The 18,198-nt window shown below is 41.9% G+C and overlaps 1 protein-coding gene across 1 annotated transcript in view; it reads right to left on the bottom strand.

The window, feature by feature from the left end:
- The window catches only part of Paip2b (poly(A) binding protein interacting protein 2B), a 30,125-nt gene extending 13,612 nt beyond the window's left edge, over positions 1-16,513 (bottom strand). Inside the window, exons 1-2 of the mRNA XM_028762265.1 lie at positions 16,446-16,513; positions 16,050-16,107 (exon numbers count right to left, since the gene is read on the bottom strand). Coding sequence (XP_028618098.1) covers positions 16,050-16,078 — 29 coding nt within the window. The 5' untranslated portion in view covers positions 16,079-16,107; positions 16,446-16,513. The remainder of the gene's footprint in view (positions 1-16,049; positions 16,108-16,445) is intronic.
- Positions 16,514-18,198: the final 1,685 nt, after the last annotated feature.

Here is an 18,198-nt window from a genome sequence, read left to right as displayed (position 1 = left end):
TCTCTCTCTCTCTCTCTCTCTCTCTCTCTCTCTCTCTCTCTCTCTCTCTCAATTTATTCCAAATATACCCCCTTAAATGACATCTTATCAACTCAGGTTATTAATTTATTCATTCATTAAAATCTGAGTCTACTTAGGCTACTCGCTGTCTTGGTAATATACACAGCTCCTGCCCTGGTGGTATGTACATTCTCTCAAGAGAGAGATGAATAAATAATTAAGAATAATTACGCCTGGCAGTGGTGGTGCACACCTTTAATCTCTGGGAGGCAGAGGCAGATGGATCTCTGAGTTTGAGGCCAGCCTGGTCTACAGAATGAGTTCCAGGACAGCCAGGGCTATACAGAGAAACCCTGTCTTGAAAAACAAACAAACAAAGCCCCCCAAAACCAAAACCAAACAAAACAAAAAGACTATTTGAGCAGTCCAGGTTGGAGAAATCTAATCTAGAGTAGGCAATTTTACTCATACCTAGGAATGTTTAGCAATGAGCAGAAGCAAAGAAAAACATGTTCAAAGAATCATCATTGAGAGAACTTTTAGGAACTCAAAAAAGACAGCCATGCACACAGAAGGAAGATGAGAAAACAGACATGATGAAAAGGTAAGCGTGGCCAGAATTTACAGGATCTGAGACCACAAGAAAGATTTCGAGATTTACCTTAAAACCAAAAGAAGCCATTACAAGGAATTTTCAGGAACAAAGCAAAATGGTTCAAATTCTGTTTTGCTGTGTAGAAACTGGATTAGAGCTGAAAGCACAGGATGAGCTCCACGTCACTGAGGAGACTCTAACTGGTGCTGCTCGAGTTACAATGATGGCAGTGAAGCACAGACTCAAACTATTTGAGGAGGTTTTCTGTGTTGATCTGAGTTTGGGGAGTCAGGATGAGGAACTGCCAAGGACTCAGGTGGATGATAATTGTTCACTGGCTACGGAACTTTGAGAAGAGCAAACCTTTCTTGGGTGTTGCTGGCGGTGAGGGGCTCAGCTAAGTTCAAATGTGGACATGATAAACATGCAAGGCCTCTGAACCACTCAGTGCTGATGTTAAGGGGTTTGGCTACATGTAGCAAGAATAGAAAGAAATCTGGCTAAACACAGACGTTGTTTCGAGGATTATGAGGCTCTAGAACAGTGAATCAGGTGTTTTTTTAAACATTTATAAAAGGTAATTAAATACACTACCAAGATAAAGAGCAAAGCAGATGGAAAGAGGACCCAGCTCTGATGTGTGCCAGGACCTGAAGGACTCAGGTGGAGGAAGACAACATGAAAATGAAGCTGAGAGCAGACAAATCCAGTGCACTAGGATAAGTGAGCACCTCCCCCTAACCCCCACCCAGATAAGTCCACATACTAGTCTAGAAATCAGTAATTACTATCTTATTTTTAAAAAGGGACTTTGTAGATGTAATTAAATGAAAGTCCCTGAGACAAAGAAACCATCTAGAATTATCCGAGTGAACACTAATAAGTGTTCCCATAAAAGAAACACAAGGAGGAGGTGAATGCAGACAGGAAAAGGGAAGTAATGTTACCAGGGAGGCTGAGCCCAGAGTGATATTCCCTTCAAAATGGGCCAATACCCACAGAAGCTGAAAGAGGCAAGGAGAGTGCCTTCCCCGGAGCCACTGAAGGATTGTGGGCCTCAGATACGTTGTTTTGAGGATTATGAGGCTCTAGAACAGTGAATCAGGTGTTTTTTTAAACATTTATTTATTTAATTTATGAATATATGAGTACACTGTAGCTGTCTTCTGACACACCAGAAGAGGGCATCAGATCCCATTACAGATGGTTGTAAGCCACCATGTGGTTGCTGGGAATTGAACTCAAGACCTCTGGAAGAGCAGTCAGTGTTCTTAACTGCTGAGCCATCTCCAGCCCCCATGAAATCAGTGTTAAGCCACCAGTTTATAGTGATTTTGTTATAGCAGCTGTAAGATACAAATATACGCCCAGCTTAGTATCTATGGATATTGAAGACTGCTGGAAAGTTGAATAAGAAAGAAGTGGCTGAACTGGTGGTGGTAATACATGCCTTTAATCCTAGCACTTAGGAGACAGAGACAGGCAAATCTCTGTGGGTTCAAGGTCAGCCTGGTCTATGAGCTAGTTCCAGGGCAGCCAAGGCTATACAGTGAAACCCTATCTAGAAAAACAAACAAACAAACAAACAACAACAACAACAACAAAGGAGTTGAGGAGTCTCTACAGAAGGCAGAAAGAAACATAGAGGCTGCTTAAGATCTGAATTAGAGCTCTCTCCATGAAAATGAAGGAGGGAGAAGCCAAATAGCTGTGGGACAAACTGCAGGTGATGCTAAAAGATAGCTTCCAAAGAAAGTAGCAGGACTTTGTGGGATCTAGAGGGGCAAGAGGTTAGCAGAAACGGTTTATCTTTATGCTGGTAAGATCAGTACATGTTTAAGTGACTGTAGGAGGCTCTAGTTGAGAAAGAAATAAAGGATAGTCTAGATCTTGGGAAGGCAGGAGGATATGCTCTGGCTGCTGCTACTACTACTACTACCACTACTACACCACTCAGGGTCTCACTGTGGCTCTTTCTGTCCAGGCTGGCCTTGCACTCGCAGAGATCCATCTGTCCATGCTAGGATTAAAGGTCTGTACCACCATGCTTGACCCAACTGTTACTTTTGAAAAACTAAGATATTCCCATGATCTAAAGTCCAAATGCCTGGGATCCATCCCAGGTAACAGATGATGGCATGGTGAGGATGGAATCAGAAGAGGAAGAACATGTAGAGGGAGATCATCTCCTCCAGAACCACATGAGATACTCCAACCTGTGGCAGTACTGTTACTACACAGCTGCCGGACCACCTTATCAAACTCCAACTTCCTGGTTACCTTTTGGGTTCTCCTAATTATTTGCAGGGCCATCTCCATACACATGCTTCTATGGACACACACTTTTCTTTTTTCTTTCTTTCTTTCTTTCTTTCTTTCTTTCTTTCTTTCTTTCTTTCTTTCTTTCTTTCCTTCCTTCCTTCCTTCCTTCCTTCCTTCTTTCTTTCTTTCTTTTTTGTTTTGTTTTTGTTTTTGTTTTTGTTTTTCGAGACAGGGTTTCTCTTTATAGCCCTGGCTGTCCTGGAACTCACTCTGTAGACCAGGCTGGCCTCGAACTTAGAAATCCACCTGCCTCTGCCTCCCAAGTGCTGGGATTAAAGGCGTGCACCACCACTGCCCAGCTTTTCTTTCTTTTTTCTTCTTCTTTTTTTTTTGAGACAGGGTCTTACTATGTAGCCCAAGGTGGTCTTGAGCTTGAAATTCAACTACTTCATCTTCTCAGGTGCTGGAATCAGACACATACTGTATAGGGTTCAATCTGTAGTACTAAAAGAAGGAAAAAAATGTATAGCCTGGTGTGATGGCTTACACAGTTATGTTAGCACTGTGGAGACAGGTGGATCATTGAGCTAGAAGCTAGTCTGTACAAAAAGAGGCACTGTCTCAAACAAACAACAATAACACTCAACTTCATGAGCCTTTTATGTAGAACTTGTTTTATGTGCCATATTTTACTTCATACTATGTGTATTTCTCTCTCCATATTTGATGGTTTTTCTTTACTACATATTAGTAACTCATCATTTGGTGGGGGTCCAGGCAAGATAAGAGCAGGAAGAGTGGCTCATTTTCTGTAGAGGATCAGATACCCTCTAATTAGAATGAGCTTATCTTCCACATTTCCATTTTTATGAGAAGATACATAGACTTCAGTAGGAAACAAATACGGAATCATCCTATCAGGCTTTCCTACTCTGACCACAAGACACAAATACTCCACTGGTTATCCTCCACCTAGTACAAAACAGCACTTACAAACACACTGTGGATGTGCTTGTCAAAAACACAGGAAACTCAACTGTCCTATAATTGTAAGTTGACAAAGCTAGGCCTGTGGTACTGGCCTGTAATCCTAGCTACTCAGGAAGCTGAGGCAGGGGGATTGAAAGTCAAGGCCTACCTGAACTATAGTGACATCAAGATCAGACTGAATAACTTAGTGAGTTTTGTCTTTTTAAAAAAAATTAAGTATAAAGAGGACTGGGAATATAGTTTAGTAGATCCTTGTGTATCATGTAAGAAGCCCTGAGTTCAATTTACAGTACTAAAAGACACACACACACACACACACACACTTTCAAAAAAACTTTCTAGTTAAGATATCTGTGGTGGTATATGAATGTATTCCTAGCACCAGAGAAGATGAACAATTTCAGGTTACATTGATATATACAAAGTATATATCAAACTGACTGCTCCCTTAAAATCAAATCAAAGTAAAACCACAACGTGCCCCAAATAACAAAATAATTACTAGTGGATTAGAAAGTCAAGAAACTGAGAAAAATCACTTAAGTGATTCCTAAGAGTAAAATATAACAAAAAACAAAGACGAATTATGGAGGCAGCTTTTAAATGAAAGACTCCAAGATTAGAAAGACAGTGTAAATAAAACACAACCTCTCTACTGATGTTGCAGTGCACGCCGCACGGCAGACTGATACAGACCCTCTGGGAAGAAGAAACATGACCACAAGCTTAAGGCAGGTTCCTGGACCAGAGCCAAGAACACAAAACATACAGAATTTAAAAAGCACTTGACAAGCATTGAGAAAGTACATTCTGATTCAGGGTTCTCAATAAGGAACATATCACTTGGAAGCATTTCTACAAGGCCTTCCCCAGCACCTCTTCCAACTCTGCTTTGTCAGGCCTTTCATTTTTGCTTGTTAATTTGCTACAGATCACTCTTAAAGAACGAATACAGAGGACTACAGGCCATTCCCTTAATATAGTGGCAAAAGTCTATGTGGAATAGAAATTCTAGAGAAAATTTCTACAACAGCAGTTCCCAAATTGGCATTCTTCAAACTCCAGCCTAAGGAAATCTTTGAAACAAATAAAAACCCATAGCTAAGTCCTGGGGAGATATTCAGTGGGCACAGTACTTGCTATATAAGCACAAAGAACCTGAATTCAGTCCCTACCACCTATGTAAAAAAGCCAGATGCAATAGTATGCACCTATAATCCCAAGGCTGGGGCAGTGGAAATAAAAGGAGAGGATTCCTAGGGCAGGCTGACAAGCCAGCCTTGAGAAATCAAGGAGCTCCAGGTTCAGTAAAAAATGCTGTTTTAAAAAATAAGGTGGAAAGCAATAGGGATAGATATCTAATGTTGACCTCTAGCCTCTGTATGGCACATATGTGCTTGTATAAGCCTTTAAGTGCACATGCAAAGTCATGGGAATTCACAGCTAAGAAGTCTTGTTCAATTTGCTAAATACTTAATAATTTTATTAATTTAGTCATTTCTTTTACTATATCCATTAATTTATTATTGCTATGATATGAATGTAGCTCATCCAAAATTCAGGTGCTGACCTACCACATAACAGCAGTAAGAAAGAGCATCCTTTTGAGGAGGGGATGAGGCTTGGGAGTGGGATTAAAAGCTTTCAAACAGCATCTGGCTCTCTTACACTTCTGCCTTATATCTGGTGAGGACAGCAGAGAAGATGCAATGTGCCATCCTATAAGCATAACAGTCTCAGTAGAAAAGTAAACCAGTCATTGCCTTGATCCTAACATCCAGAGCCACAAGGAAATAAAATTTCTGTTCTTTGTAAATATCCAGTCAAAGGTATTTAATTATAACTGCACAATCAGACACCTATTTATTCATTCATTCATTTTTGTTATTCATTCATTAGTTCATTCATTCATTTTCATTTAAGATTGGGTCTCACTGTATATAGCCCTGGCTGTATACACTTTGTAGACCAGGCTGGCTTGGCATTCACAGCGATCCATCTACCTCAGCCTCTAGAGTGTGGTTTACGGTGTGCACCACCACAACTGGCTGTTTATATTTTAACTTAATGCCTATTAACTTTTATAGACTTTTATAAACAGTGTCCCAAAGATATTGTGACATTATCCTACTGATTATGTACAAAAATCGTAAAAGGCTCCATAATGCACTTAAAAGCACTTCCAAAGGCAGAACCAAGAGACAGACTTACCAATATTTAATCACAAGATTGTACTCAGCCTTCAAATTTTCCCTACTTGAAGGCAGTCAATCGTCTTTTCAGGAAAAATTCAAATAGAGGTCAGCAGAGAAACGCTAACATCTTCAGCTTAGCTCCAAAAAGAAATGTACTCTTGTGTAAAATGATGCCATTTTAACCAATAAGACTGATTAAAAAATGAATGAGGGCAATTATTACATGTAAAATATTTTCTCACCAAATCCCTAATGTTGTCAACTGATAACAAAAGCAAAATTGTCTAAAATGACACAATGGAAGTCTGAATACATCTCTGCTAAGGATCTTCCCCACTCTAGAAGTCTGGATAATTTCTGCCAAAGATCTCCCCTGTGATCATCTTCATTTGACCACACACTTGAGAAAATAGGACTCAAATTATTTGTATTAGGAATAGTACTTGCATCCTTAGTCATCGGGGAAATGCAAATCAAAACAACCCTGAGATTCCATCTCACACCAGTCAGAATGGCTAAGATTAAGAACTCAGGTGATAGTAGATGCTGGCGAGGGTGTGGAGAAAGAGGAATACTCCTCCATTGTTGGTGGGATTGCAAGATGGTGCAACCACTTTGGAAATCAGTGTGGTGGCTCCTCAGAAAATTGGACATAGCATTACCTGAGGATCCAGCTATACCACTCCTAGGCATATACCCAGAAAATGCTCGAACATATAACAAGGACATATGCTCAACTATGTCCATAGCAGCCTTATTTATAATAGCCAGGAGCTGGAAAGAACCCAGATGTCCTTCAACAGAAGAATGGATACAAAAAATGTGGTACATTTACACAGTGGAGTATTACTCAGCTATTAAAAACAACAAATTCGAGAAATTCTTAGGTAAATGGATAGAACTAGAAAATAGCATCCTGAGTGAGTAAGTCAATCACAAAAGAACACACATGGTATTCACTCACTGATTACTGGATATTAGAAGCTTGAAATACTCAAGAGTCAACTCACAGACCACATGAAGCGCATGAAAAAGGAAGACCAAGTGGGGGCGCTTTGGTCCTTCTTAGAAGGAGTAAAAAAATGCTCAAGGGAGCAAATATGGAGACAACGTGTGGGACAGAAACTGAAGGAGAGGCCTTATGGAGACCATTCCACCTGGGTATCCATCTCTCGTGCAGTCACCAAAGGTAGATGCTGCTGATGTGGATGCCAGGAAGTGCATGCTGACAGAAGCCTGATATAGGTGTGTCTTTAGAGGTCTGCCAGAGTCTGACTTATTCAGAGGTGGATGCTCACAGCTAACTATTGAACTGATCAAGGGGTTCCCAATGGAGGAGTTAGAGTGAAGACTGAAGGCACTGAAAGGATTTTTGACCCCATGAGAGCAACAATACCAACCAACCAGAGCTTCCAGGGTCTAAACCACCAGCCTGGGAGCACATAGGGAGGGATCCATGGCTCCAGCTGTATATATGTAAGGGAGGGTGGCCCTGTCCGGCATAGGTGGGAAAGGAGATCCTTGGTCCCATGAAGGCTGGATGCCATGTGTGGGGGAATTTGAGGGTGGGGAGGTGGGAGTCGGGGGATAGGTAGGGGCACATCCGCAGAGAAGCAGGAGGAGGGGGAATGGGATAGGGGGTTCCTGGGGAGGGGGAAATGGGGTAAGGGGATAACATCTGAAATGTAAATAAAATATCCAATAAAAATATTTTTAAAAATTAAAAATTAAAAAAAAAAGGAATAGTTTACTGGTACCCGTGAAGGTTTCCTGAGAGTGACCTTCTAGCATGCATCTGTGCAACCACTTCCTGGGCTTCGACAAATGATTTTTCCTGACTGTCATTTCTCAAATGTTACCAGTATTCTAAATCTCCCTTCTCAGGCAGGAGGTTATCTGTGCCTTTCAGGGATGATCACTTTGCATTTCCCAACACTGATGACGCTCCACTACAATCTGTTTCTGACAGGCTCAGTTACTTACTTCTAAAAAATGTTTTTGTGCTTTTGTTTACTATTTAGCCCTCAATGACATGAGTGGCTAATGAGTTGAAGGCCAGACATAAAAGCTACCACAGTGGAATCATCTGAAGTCAAAGAATTCTACACTCCCAAGACCAACAAATTCACCCAAATGACCATTATATTTGATACAATTTTGAGTTAAAAAAATTATCATAGCTAAGAGGAGAAAAGAGAGCAGCCTAAATACATTATGAGACTGAACATAGTAGATAACATACATAACAAAGTTCACTGGGAAGAGCCATATTTCAAGTGGGACAAACTTTCAAAGTTAACTACTGATAAAATCTTGTCCAGCAGACCAAGGTCAAACAGAATTGTTCTCTGGGAATAAAAGTGCTTCCCTGTGCTATAAGACAGGGAAGACAAGATCAGTCAGGAATGGGCAGGTTTTGGAGAGGGAAAGGCTTCAGTGGTGGAATGTGGACCACACTTCAGGACTTCTGGAAAAACTGCTTGAGCCTTGGAATGTGTAAACTGTAAAAACAGAGCTAAAGTCATCATGAATCGAGAAAGCATTTAAACCAAGAGTTCCACTAGACCAAAGGTTCTCAGCCTGTAAGTTGGACACCTTTGGGGGTTGCGGGGTGGGGAGAGTTTCACATAAGACATCCTGCATATCAGAAATGTACATTACAATTTGTAACAGTAGAAAATTGGAGTTATGAAGTAGCAATAAAATAATTTTATGGTTTGAGGGTCACCATAACATGAGGAACTGTATTAAAGGAAGGTTGAGAACCACTATGCTAGACCTTTTAGAAAAAGAGAATCCCTCTATAGATAACTTGTAGGAAAACAAAACAAAAACCAAGTGAACCACCTAAAATCCAGGGGATGGAACAAGTGTCAGCTCTTCCCAGTACTTGCTGGCTATTCTCTCACAGGCTCTTCTGGAAAGCTCTCTGCTCTCCAGCGTTGTCACTGAACATGAATCTGGCCTGAGGTGTTACTTCACTTACGGAAGTATCTGACTTCAGTTTATGTATTTCCTTCCTGAAGCCCTTGCTGGAGGCAAGTGTCTTACTACTGAGCTATACTGCTGCTCCTTTTCCTTTTTTTTTTTTTTTTAACTACGTCTTTCTGGCTGACCTGGATCTCCCTTATGTAGACCAGGCTGGCCTTGAATGAAATGTGCCTGCCTTTGCCTCTTAGTGAAGAAACTAAAAGCAGATACCGCCATACTTGGCTTGTTTTGGTTTTTTGGACAGGGTATTATTAAGTTGTTCAGGTTGGTAGAAAACTTGCCATTTTCTGCCTTAGCCTCCTGGGCATCTGGAATTAATTGCATGTATCACCTCACCTAATAAGTCCATGTTCTTAATTACTACCCATTTAGTTCCAGAAAAGCTAGGAAAACAAACTGAATTTTCTCAAACTCTCCTGTTTATTCAGAAGTATGAGCATGTCTAATAGTGATGTCCTAGGAGCTTTAGAGTATCATGTACAACAAGAGGCACATCCTTCTAGAATGAGTCTCAGTTGGTCTAGAGATTCACCTCCCAAAGGATCTCATTTCTGAGACTGACTACATTTAAGTCTTCAGGAACTCATAAACTAGTAACATTTTAAATCTTTTAAATTGAAAAATGTATAAATCTCCTTATTGATACCATTTTATAGGAAACTATTTAGCATTGAAGACTCCAGGGAAACCTTAATTTAGTGCAAAGGACAATCTGACAAGTCATATGTTTTTTATGATAAACAGTATATGGTTCTCAATTTTCTTATTCTACAAAGTGGTGAAAATGACAACAACAGACCAGCACTAATTGATCCAAGACTTGGTATCAAGATGTAAAATTACTTTAGGTCACTGGTTTGAAGAGATGGCTCTGTCAGCAAACTGCTTGATTATGAGGACCTGAGTTTGAGCCCCAGAACTTATGTAAAACACCAGTAACCCCAAGACTGGGGAGGCAGAAACAGAAAGATCCCCAGAAGCTCACCACCCAGGTAATCTAGCAGAATCAATGAGATACAGGTGTAGTGAGTTACCTGTCTCAAAAAGACATTCAACATTGACCTCTGGCCTACAAATACATACAGGCACACATACATAATTACTGAAATTTCTAATCACATAGGCACTGAGGCTCCACCTAAGACATTACAACTCAAAACAGTTTAGAAAGAGACTGCAGAAACCTAGATTGTTTAGAAAATGACTGTGTTGTTTCTGATGTGTTGCCAGTCTTCAGAACAGTGGCTGGCTAGCCTACAATCTAATTCTTCCTTCTCCTTCCCTACCCAAATTTTTCTCTGGAGTGAGGGAGCAAAATGAACATCTTGTTAAAATGCTGGTTCAAAACTTGACTTCTCAGTTTGAGAAGGGAGACTGAGAAAGGAAAGCAGACATAGAGAGCTGACAAGCCAGAAAAGCTCACTGAAGCAGAACTCCTCTCTACAGAGATATGGCTTCCAGAGCCCCCATGCTCCTCACCCCGACACCCTGCAATTGATGCCTCAGTTCAGACAGCTGCTCTAGCAAATAATAAGAATCTAGAATTTATCTGTGGCTGAGTGTGCTGGCATACACCTGTAATCCCAGCATGTTGATTACAGAGAGTTCCAGGCCCACCTGGGCCACATGCCACCATCTCAAAACAAATGAACCATCACAAACAAAATACTCTGGTTGGTACTGAGGTGTCTGTAACAATTTACTAATGCAGGGATTAAATTCTTCAATCTGTAACACAATGAAGTCGTTTACTCACTCACCACTTATGAATCTCCCATGCATCATACACTGTTTTAAGTGCTGAAAATACAATGAATCTCACTCTAAATAGAGCTCACACAGCAGAAACAGATAGACCAACAACTGATTTACCATGTAATGTGACGTAAAAGAGATAGGAGTAAAATGCAGTCTAAATTAGAGGAAGGGCGTGGCTAGTGACACGCAGATTGCTGAGGGGAGTTTTCTGAGATGTGTGAGCACATAAAGGCACTGTACAAACATGCAGATGAGGAGTGGGTCCTACTTTGCTTGAATCCTACTTTGCTTTCTTTCTACCCCATCCTCCATCCCCACCCCAATTACGGTTTTTCTATGTATCCCCAGCTGTCCTGGAATGCAGTCTGTATACCAGGCTGGCTTCAAACTCAGAGATATCTACCTGCCTGCTTCTCCTTCCCAATGCTGGAAATAAAGGCATGTGACACTACCACTGGGCTTGATAGTCAATGAAAATTCTACACTACAGAAGTAACACATACGGGACAGTGGTGGCACACGCCTTTAATCCCAGCACTTGGGAGGCAGAGGCAGGCGGATTTCTGAGTTCGAGAGTTTGAGGCTAGCCTGGTCTACAGAGTGAGTTCCAGGACAGCCAGGGCTACACAGAGAAACCCTGTCTCGAAAAACAAAAACAAAAACAAAACAAAACAAAAAAAGGAAATAGCACATACTGCTGTAAAAATTGGAAAGCATAAAAAAAAATAGAGAAAATAATGGGAACCTACAGAGCACTGCAGAGACACCTTCCTCAACAGTAGCTTTTATTTTATACCTGCTGTGTATGTTTACGTGTATACATACAAATATATACATTTAAAAAATAGAAATGGATTAATCTTTGGAGTTGTTAGTTATTTTAATGAGATAAATATACATTCCATAAGGGTATACTGGCTTCATGCAAGGAATTCTTGCTTCATGTTACTGTATATAATAAGAATTAAGAATAGGGTTTTCGGCCGGGCGGTGGTGGCGCACGCCTTTAATCCCAGCACTTGGGAGGCAGAGGCAGGTGGATTTCAGAGTTCAAGAGTTCGAGGCTAGCCTGGTCTACAGTGTGAGTTCCAGGACAGCCAGGGCTACACAGAGAAACCCTGTCTCGAAAAAACAAAAACAAAACAAAAAACAAACAAACACCCTGTCTCGAAAAAACAAAAACAAAACAAAAAACAAACAAACAAAAAGAATAGGGTTTCAGCCTACTAAACATGTGACCAGCTGGGAATCTGATTGTAGAGGCTTCATCAAGGGTGTAGAAGCATGAACAGGGTGTGTGGCTGTGTTCATCATTACTGTTTGTTATAGTATGATATTATCCACCAAAAGGAGTTGGCTAAATAAACCATGGTACTCTATGAAATAGCAGAGAAGAAAGATGGTCTGTGTGCTGAAGAAGAAAGGATGGGGACATTGGCTGAGTGTGAGGGGGAAATCTATTTATATAATACCTTCTCTGGGAAGCCTTTCAGGAGGAGTTGAGAAGTGCCCAGATCAGATACCTGTGCAATAGTTGCCATGTATCAGGTTCTCAACTAAGCATCAAAGGTAGAAGGATGGAACTATGGAACCTGTTGCTGTGGAGCTCAGTATAGTCAGGAAGAGAACCATATGAACAAGTAGTTCTACCACAATACAACTAGATGCAGTACCAGGAGGAATATATAGTGAATGTTTGACATATGTCACCCATTTTGCCAGATGCTCTATCAGGTAGTATCTATTGTCATGTAAGACAGGTGTCTAAAGAGAAGCCTACAAACCCTAGAACCCCTCAGTTATCCTCTGAAGAAAAGTAACTGTCTCCAGAATCCTATTCAAATATACGAATATATGAGATAGATAAGACATGAAACCAACCCATTTTCTTTGTTCATGTACCTCAGCTAAAGACAATATATAGGTTAAACTTGGAGATCAAGAACCAAGAACCTGGCTTGACTCATAATTCTGTCCAACAGGAATCTTCTGTTTTAGAAGATTAAAATGTGGTAGTCTTAGTCTTCTTTGGAAGATATAAATGTTAGACGGACAAAGCATGAGAAGGTAGGTATCCGGGACTAAAATCTTATCTTAAAAATTACCAAGCTAAGCTGGGCGGTGGTGGCACACGCCTTTAATCCCAGCACTTGGGAGGCAGAGGCAGGCGGATTTCTGAGTTGGAGAGTTCAAGGCTAGCCTGGTCTACAGAGTGAGTCCAGGACAGCCAGGGCTACACAGAGAAACTCTGTCTCGAAAAACCAAACCAAACCAAAAAAAAAATTACCAAGCTGTTGCTCTATACCAGTGGTTCTTGACCTGCGGGTCACAACCCTTTCTGAAGTGGAACAACCTTTTCACAGGGTCACATATTGGTACATTATGATTCATAACAGTAGCAAAATTAGTTATAAAGTAGCCACAGAATAGTTTTGTGTTGAGGGTCACCACAACATCAGGAGCTGTATTAAAGGGTCTCAGAACCACTGCTCTATACGGTTTTGAAAGCACTAAGGTTCAGATAATATGGATGATGAAATAATTTTCCATTCTCTTTTATATTTATCCCCCCTCGCCACAGGTAATGTGTGTGTGCCTCTTCCTTGGAATGCAAAAGTGTCTCCTACATATCATCAATCTTGAAATTAGGACACAGGCTCAAAAGTCTAAAGTTGGACCACAGTTATTCATTAGTAGATGGTAGACTCAGATTCCAAAGATTAGGTCAGCATGAGTCTTTGACAATAAACCACAAATGAGGAGATGGCTTAATAAAGTACTTGTCATAAACACAAGGACTTATATTGTTCCTCAGAAGCCACCAAAAAAGACAAGCATGGTGGTGAGTCTGTAATAGCAGCACTTTGGGGGCAGATGGGTACACAAACACATCCCTCCCCCAACACACCAACAGGTTACTGGAGAAAAGTTCAAAGAGTAGAAAATATGAAAAAAGAAGAAATGGTCTGGAAGTCCTCTTGGGTCTTGAATCAAGAAAGAGTATATTTAGTGTCAACCCAGATGAGGTCATTCTAACCCCACCCACTTATGCCCTAGCTGTCCATCTTTCTGACTCAAGTATAAGGCTGGGGGGGGGGGGGGGGGGGCAGGCTCTCAATCTCTAGCTCGTCTGCTATCATCTAAAGTAGACTACAGCTTATAGTAAGTGCTTAGAAAATATTTGTTGAATGAATGAGTAAGTGAGCAAATTTCCCAATACACTAAAAGACCATCCTAGATGGATCTGGAGGGAGCAGCATGAAATGAGAATCATTCACAAACACAATTCCTACGTGCAAATCTTCTTTCTTGCTAAAATTTGCATATACCCCCAAATATTAGTGGTGCCTTTGAAGTCATTCTTGCTGTAACCTTCATTATTATCTTGACTAGATTTAGAATCACCATAGAAACATGCCGCTGGGTATGACAGAAAGCTTAATGGAGGAGGGATAACCCAACCCACCCAGACGGTGAGCAGCAGCATCTCAAACTCACGCGTTTGAGTGCACGTGGTGAGCTGAGCATTCATCTCTCCCTACTTCCTGACTGCGGACACCATGGGACCAGCTCCTGCTGCAGTGATGGACTATACATGTTTCAATCTGTGAACCAACAACTCCTTTTTTTTTTTTCAGGTGTTTTTGTCAAGTATCTGTCACAAAAAGAAAACTAAGTCATGCACATGGATATGTAGATAGCAGCACACTTGCTCTTTGCCCTTGTCCTAAGCTAAGGAATAAGGCAAAGTGGACCTTCTTGGTTTGGTGCTCACACGGAGATGCCAAAGGACAGAGCAACAAGGGGTAGTTTTGTGCTAAAATTCTAGCTTTGGGGTTAAATGGACAGAATTTGAGTTTTAACTCTGGCACCTGTTGGTGGGAAATCACAGCTCTGAAAATCATTTTCTGTTGTGTAAAATATAGGGAACAAAATCTAACATGATAAGTGGTTTTCAGGATGTAAGATCATGATCTACATACGACACGAAGGGTGAGGACATGCACTTGAGGAAGTCTAGAGGAATGTGAGTTGAGGTTGGAACATGGAAGCCAGGGCTTCTCTCGAGTCTCTCAACTACAGAACTCTCTGTGCATTTAATCCTTGGCTTATAGGTCTCTCCTCTACTAACCTTTAAGATCAAGTGATGGAAGCACAAGCTACCATCTTCTAAATTTCCAAACAAGTAACCACCACACACAGTTTTATCAAAGACATGGTAGGTGCATTTGATTTTCAAATGCAGACTTACAACAGTTTACAATAGTGACCAACTTAGAGATCTGTAGTTTGCCTATGACTTTGACATTTGACACAAATCACAACAGCTTTAAGATCCTGCACTTTGCAGTGTGATTCACTAAAATGGCTCAAACATATGGCCTGCTGTCGCCTGAGTAAAGACTCCTTTTAATTCCCTTTAACAGACTTCTTTCTCTACTAAGACAAAAAAATCTTACCACAGCAAAACACAGGAACTATATGTTACATGCTGCAAGTTGGATAAGAAAAAGTAGTAAAGCAAAGCTTATAAACTCCACAAAACAGTGAATCTGATGCTAAACTACAATTTTTCCTTTTTTGAGAATTAAGAAAAACAATTCCATATATAAAGTCATGAAAATGCAGTTTTGGACACATATATATTCTTATTCTCCCACCCTTTCTGCCCACCGTACTAGACTCTTATTCCAATATTCAATTTCCTTCTGCTTCCAAAATAAAACCCCCACTGTCTAATATTCCTCAACTTCTAAAATCTCAATTAAAACTACGAGTGATGAGCTAATTTATATTCGCAGGAAATGTCTGGCATATTTTTATTTGGGTTTGAGACAGTGTGAAAGACCAACTAGAAACATATGGCTAGAACCACCAAAGGAAGCCAAACACTGCCACACTATGAGGAACAAACAAATTCTCTGTAAAGACAATGCTGAAGGTCGCCTCTGAGCTGTTGTAATTCTCTCAGAGGCTGTGTGTGTGATAATCACATATGTCCCGTATCTTATGGACACGCGGGATGACCAGGCCCTTCCTTACAGTGTTAATTGGTGCTTTAAGCTGTGTCAGAATCCCGCTCTATCCACGTAACAGATTTTCAAATTGGTTGCTGCTGGCAAGCCTTTTCACCTGCATTTTCAGCAGTTTTGAGCAAAAGCACTTTATGAGGACAAAGATTATAGAAGAGGAGAGTGATTAAATGGCATGTAAGGGGAGGCAGAAATAGTTTAAGCAAGCCCACTGCAGTTCCCAACCTTGCAGAGCCTGTGTTCAGCGTCGTCATCTGCTTCTTGCCTTCACCCTTCCAGGTGCCTACAAAAAGCAAAGTGAGAGATGTTAGTTTCCAGGGAAAATGGGGCTGAAATCCCGAGGTTGACGGTGAACGTCTCGGAAGGCAAGAGAGAGGAAAGGCGGCCGGAGTCGGCAGGTCATAGCAAGGATGGTGAAAAAGGATGAGGTGAAGAGGAGTTGGCCCGCGAGCGCCAGAGCGTCGGACGGCCTGGGCCCGGGCCGCGCGGGGAAGGGGCTCTGCGCGCTCTCGGGCAGCCTGCGGGGAGAGGGGCTCTGCGCGCTCCCGGGCAGCCCGAGAGGAGTGGGGCTGTGCGCATTCCCGGATGGCCAGAGGATCCGGCCCCGACGCCTGAACCCACCTGGCCGCGCGGACAACGCCGCCCCGAGGTCCGCACCACAGCACAGCACCGCCTCCTGAGAGCGCGAGCCTCGGCGCACAAACGCTCGAGGTACCTCGGCCTCACACACGCGTCTCGCCCCGCCCCCTAGCGCCAGTCATTGGCTGCCGGACAACGCCCCATCCATCTATTGGGCAGCAGAGAATGCCGCTCACTTACCTGGTTTTGGTTGGTCTAAATGTGAAACAATGCCCGCCCAGCTCTTTCAGAAGTTTCAGCTTGTGATTGGTCTTAACGGCTGCCCATTCGCTCCGCCCTCGTTGGAGACTCCCAGCTCTGATTGGTTGAAGAAGCATTGGTCACGCCTAGATTGCGGTCCAAGGATGAATCACCCCCACGTGGGGGAGGAGCCCGAGCGCGAAGACTCCGGGTTTGTTTACAACGGCTACTGCTCCCGCTTGTCCATTGGCTAAGCTGGAAGTGTGTGTCACTTGTCTAGGTCACTTCAGGTCCTCAGCTGTCCACTGGCTAGAGATGAGTTTTGAGAGCGGGAATTTGCTTCTATGTTAAGTCGCGAGGTTAAAAAGTGGGACTATTTGGGAGATTGGAAGAACAGAAAGGGAAGCTTCCACGTTTTTAGAAACAAACTTGACTTCTTCAGTCCCAGCAGGCTCGAGGCTGAGGCAGGAAAATCACAAATTCCCCAGGGCCACCCTGAGCTCATTCTGCGACCAAATCTCAGAAGCAAGGCAGACACACACACACACACACACACACACACTCAGTTGTTCCGTCCTTTGGGTTTAAGATAACTGTACTGGCTGGCTTTATGTGTCAACTTGACACAAGCTGGAATTATCACAGAGAAAGGAGCCTCCCTTGTGGAAATACCTCCATGAGACCAGGCTGTAAGGCATTTTCTCAATTAGTGATCAAGGGTGGGAGGGCCCATTGTGCGTGGTGCCATCCCTGGGCTGGTAGTCCTGGCTTCTATAAGAAAGCAAGCTGAGCAAGCCAGGGAAGCAAGCCAGTAAGTAACATCCCTCCATGGTCTCTGCATCAGCTTCTGCTTTCTGATCTGCTTGAGTTCCAGTCCTGACTTCCTTTGGCGATGAACAGCAATGTGGAAGTGTAAGCTGAATAAATCCTTTCCTCCCCAACTTGCTTCTTGGTCATGATGTTTGTGCAGGAATAGAAACCCTGACTAAGACAATATCCAAACCTTAAGTTATGTCCATAAAAATAAAATAGGACATTGGTGGCTGGTGTGGTGAGTCAACAGTTAAGAACATTTGCTGCTGTTGCACAAGACAGTTTTCAGCACCACATGGTGGCTTACAACCACCAGTAACTCCAACTGCAAGGAATTAGACGCCCTCTTCTGGCCTCCAGGGTACTGCATGCACATACATACTTGAAGTTAAAACCCTCATACACATAAATCTTTTTATTAAAGATAAATTTTTTAAAAATGAAACTCCTCATACATCTCTGTCTCCTCCTGCCCACTGTCTGAATTACAACCACAACACAAAATATAGGTTTAGTAAAGATGATGAAGATATTTGGATAAATTCATCATTAACATTGACTTTTTCCTCCTCCCTCCTAAGGGATATCCTTCTATAATTGGTCCCTTAGGTACTCCAGGTCTATCACCCATTCTTATTCTCAATGAATCTACTTCTAATGGATGGGTTTTTAAAGATTGTACACATTTGTTTGTTTGTGTGGTAATGTGAGGAAGTCAGAGGACACCTTATAGGAATCAGTT

The sequence above is a fragment of the Grammomys surdaster genome, unplaced genomic scaffold (genome assembly GCF_004785775.1).
Source record: "Grammomys surdaster isolate TR1022 unplaced genomic scaffold, NIH_TR_1.0 133, whole genome shotgun sequence".
Classification (NCBI taxonomy): Eukaryota; Metazoa; Chordata; class Mammalia; order Rodentia; family Muridae; genus Grammomys; species Grammomys surdaster.
Note: the sequence above shows the minus strand (reverse complement) of the source record. Positions and strands in the feature narration are given on the sequence as shown.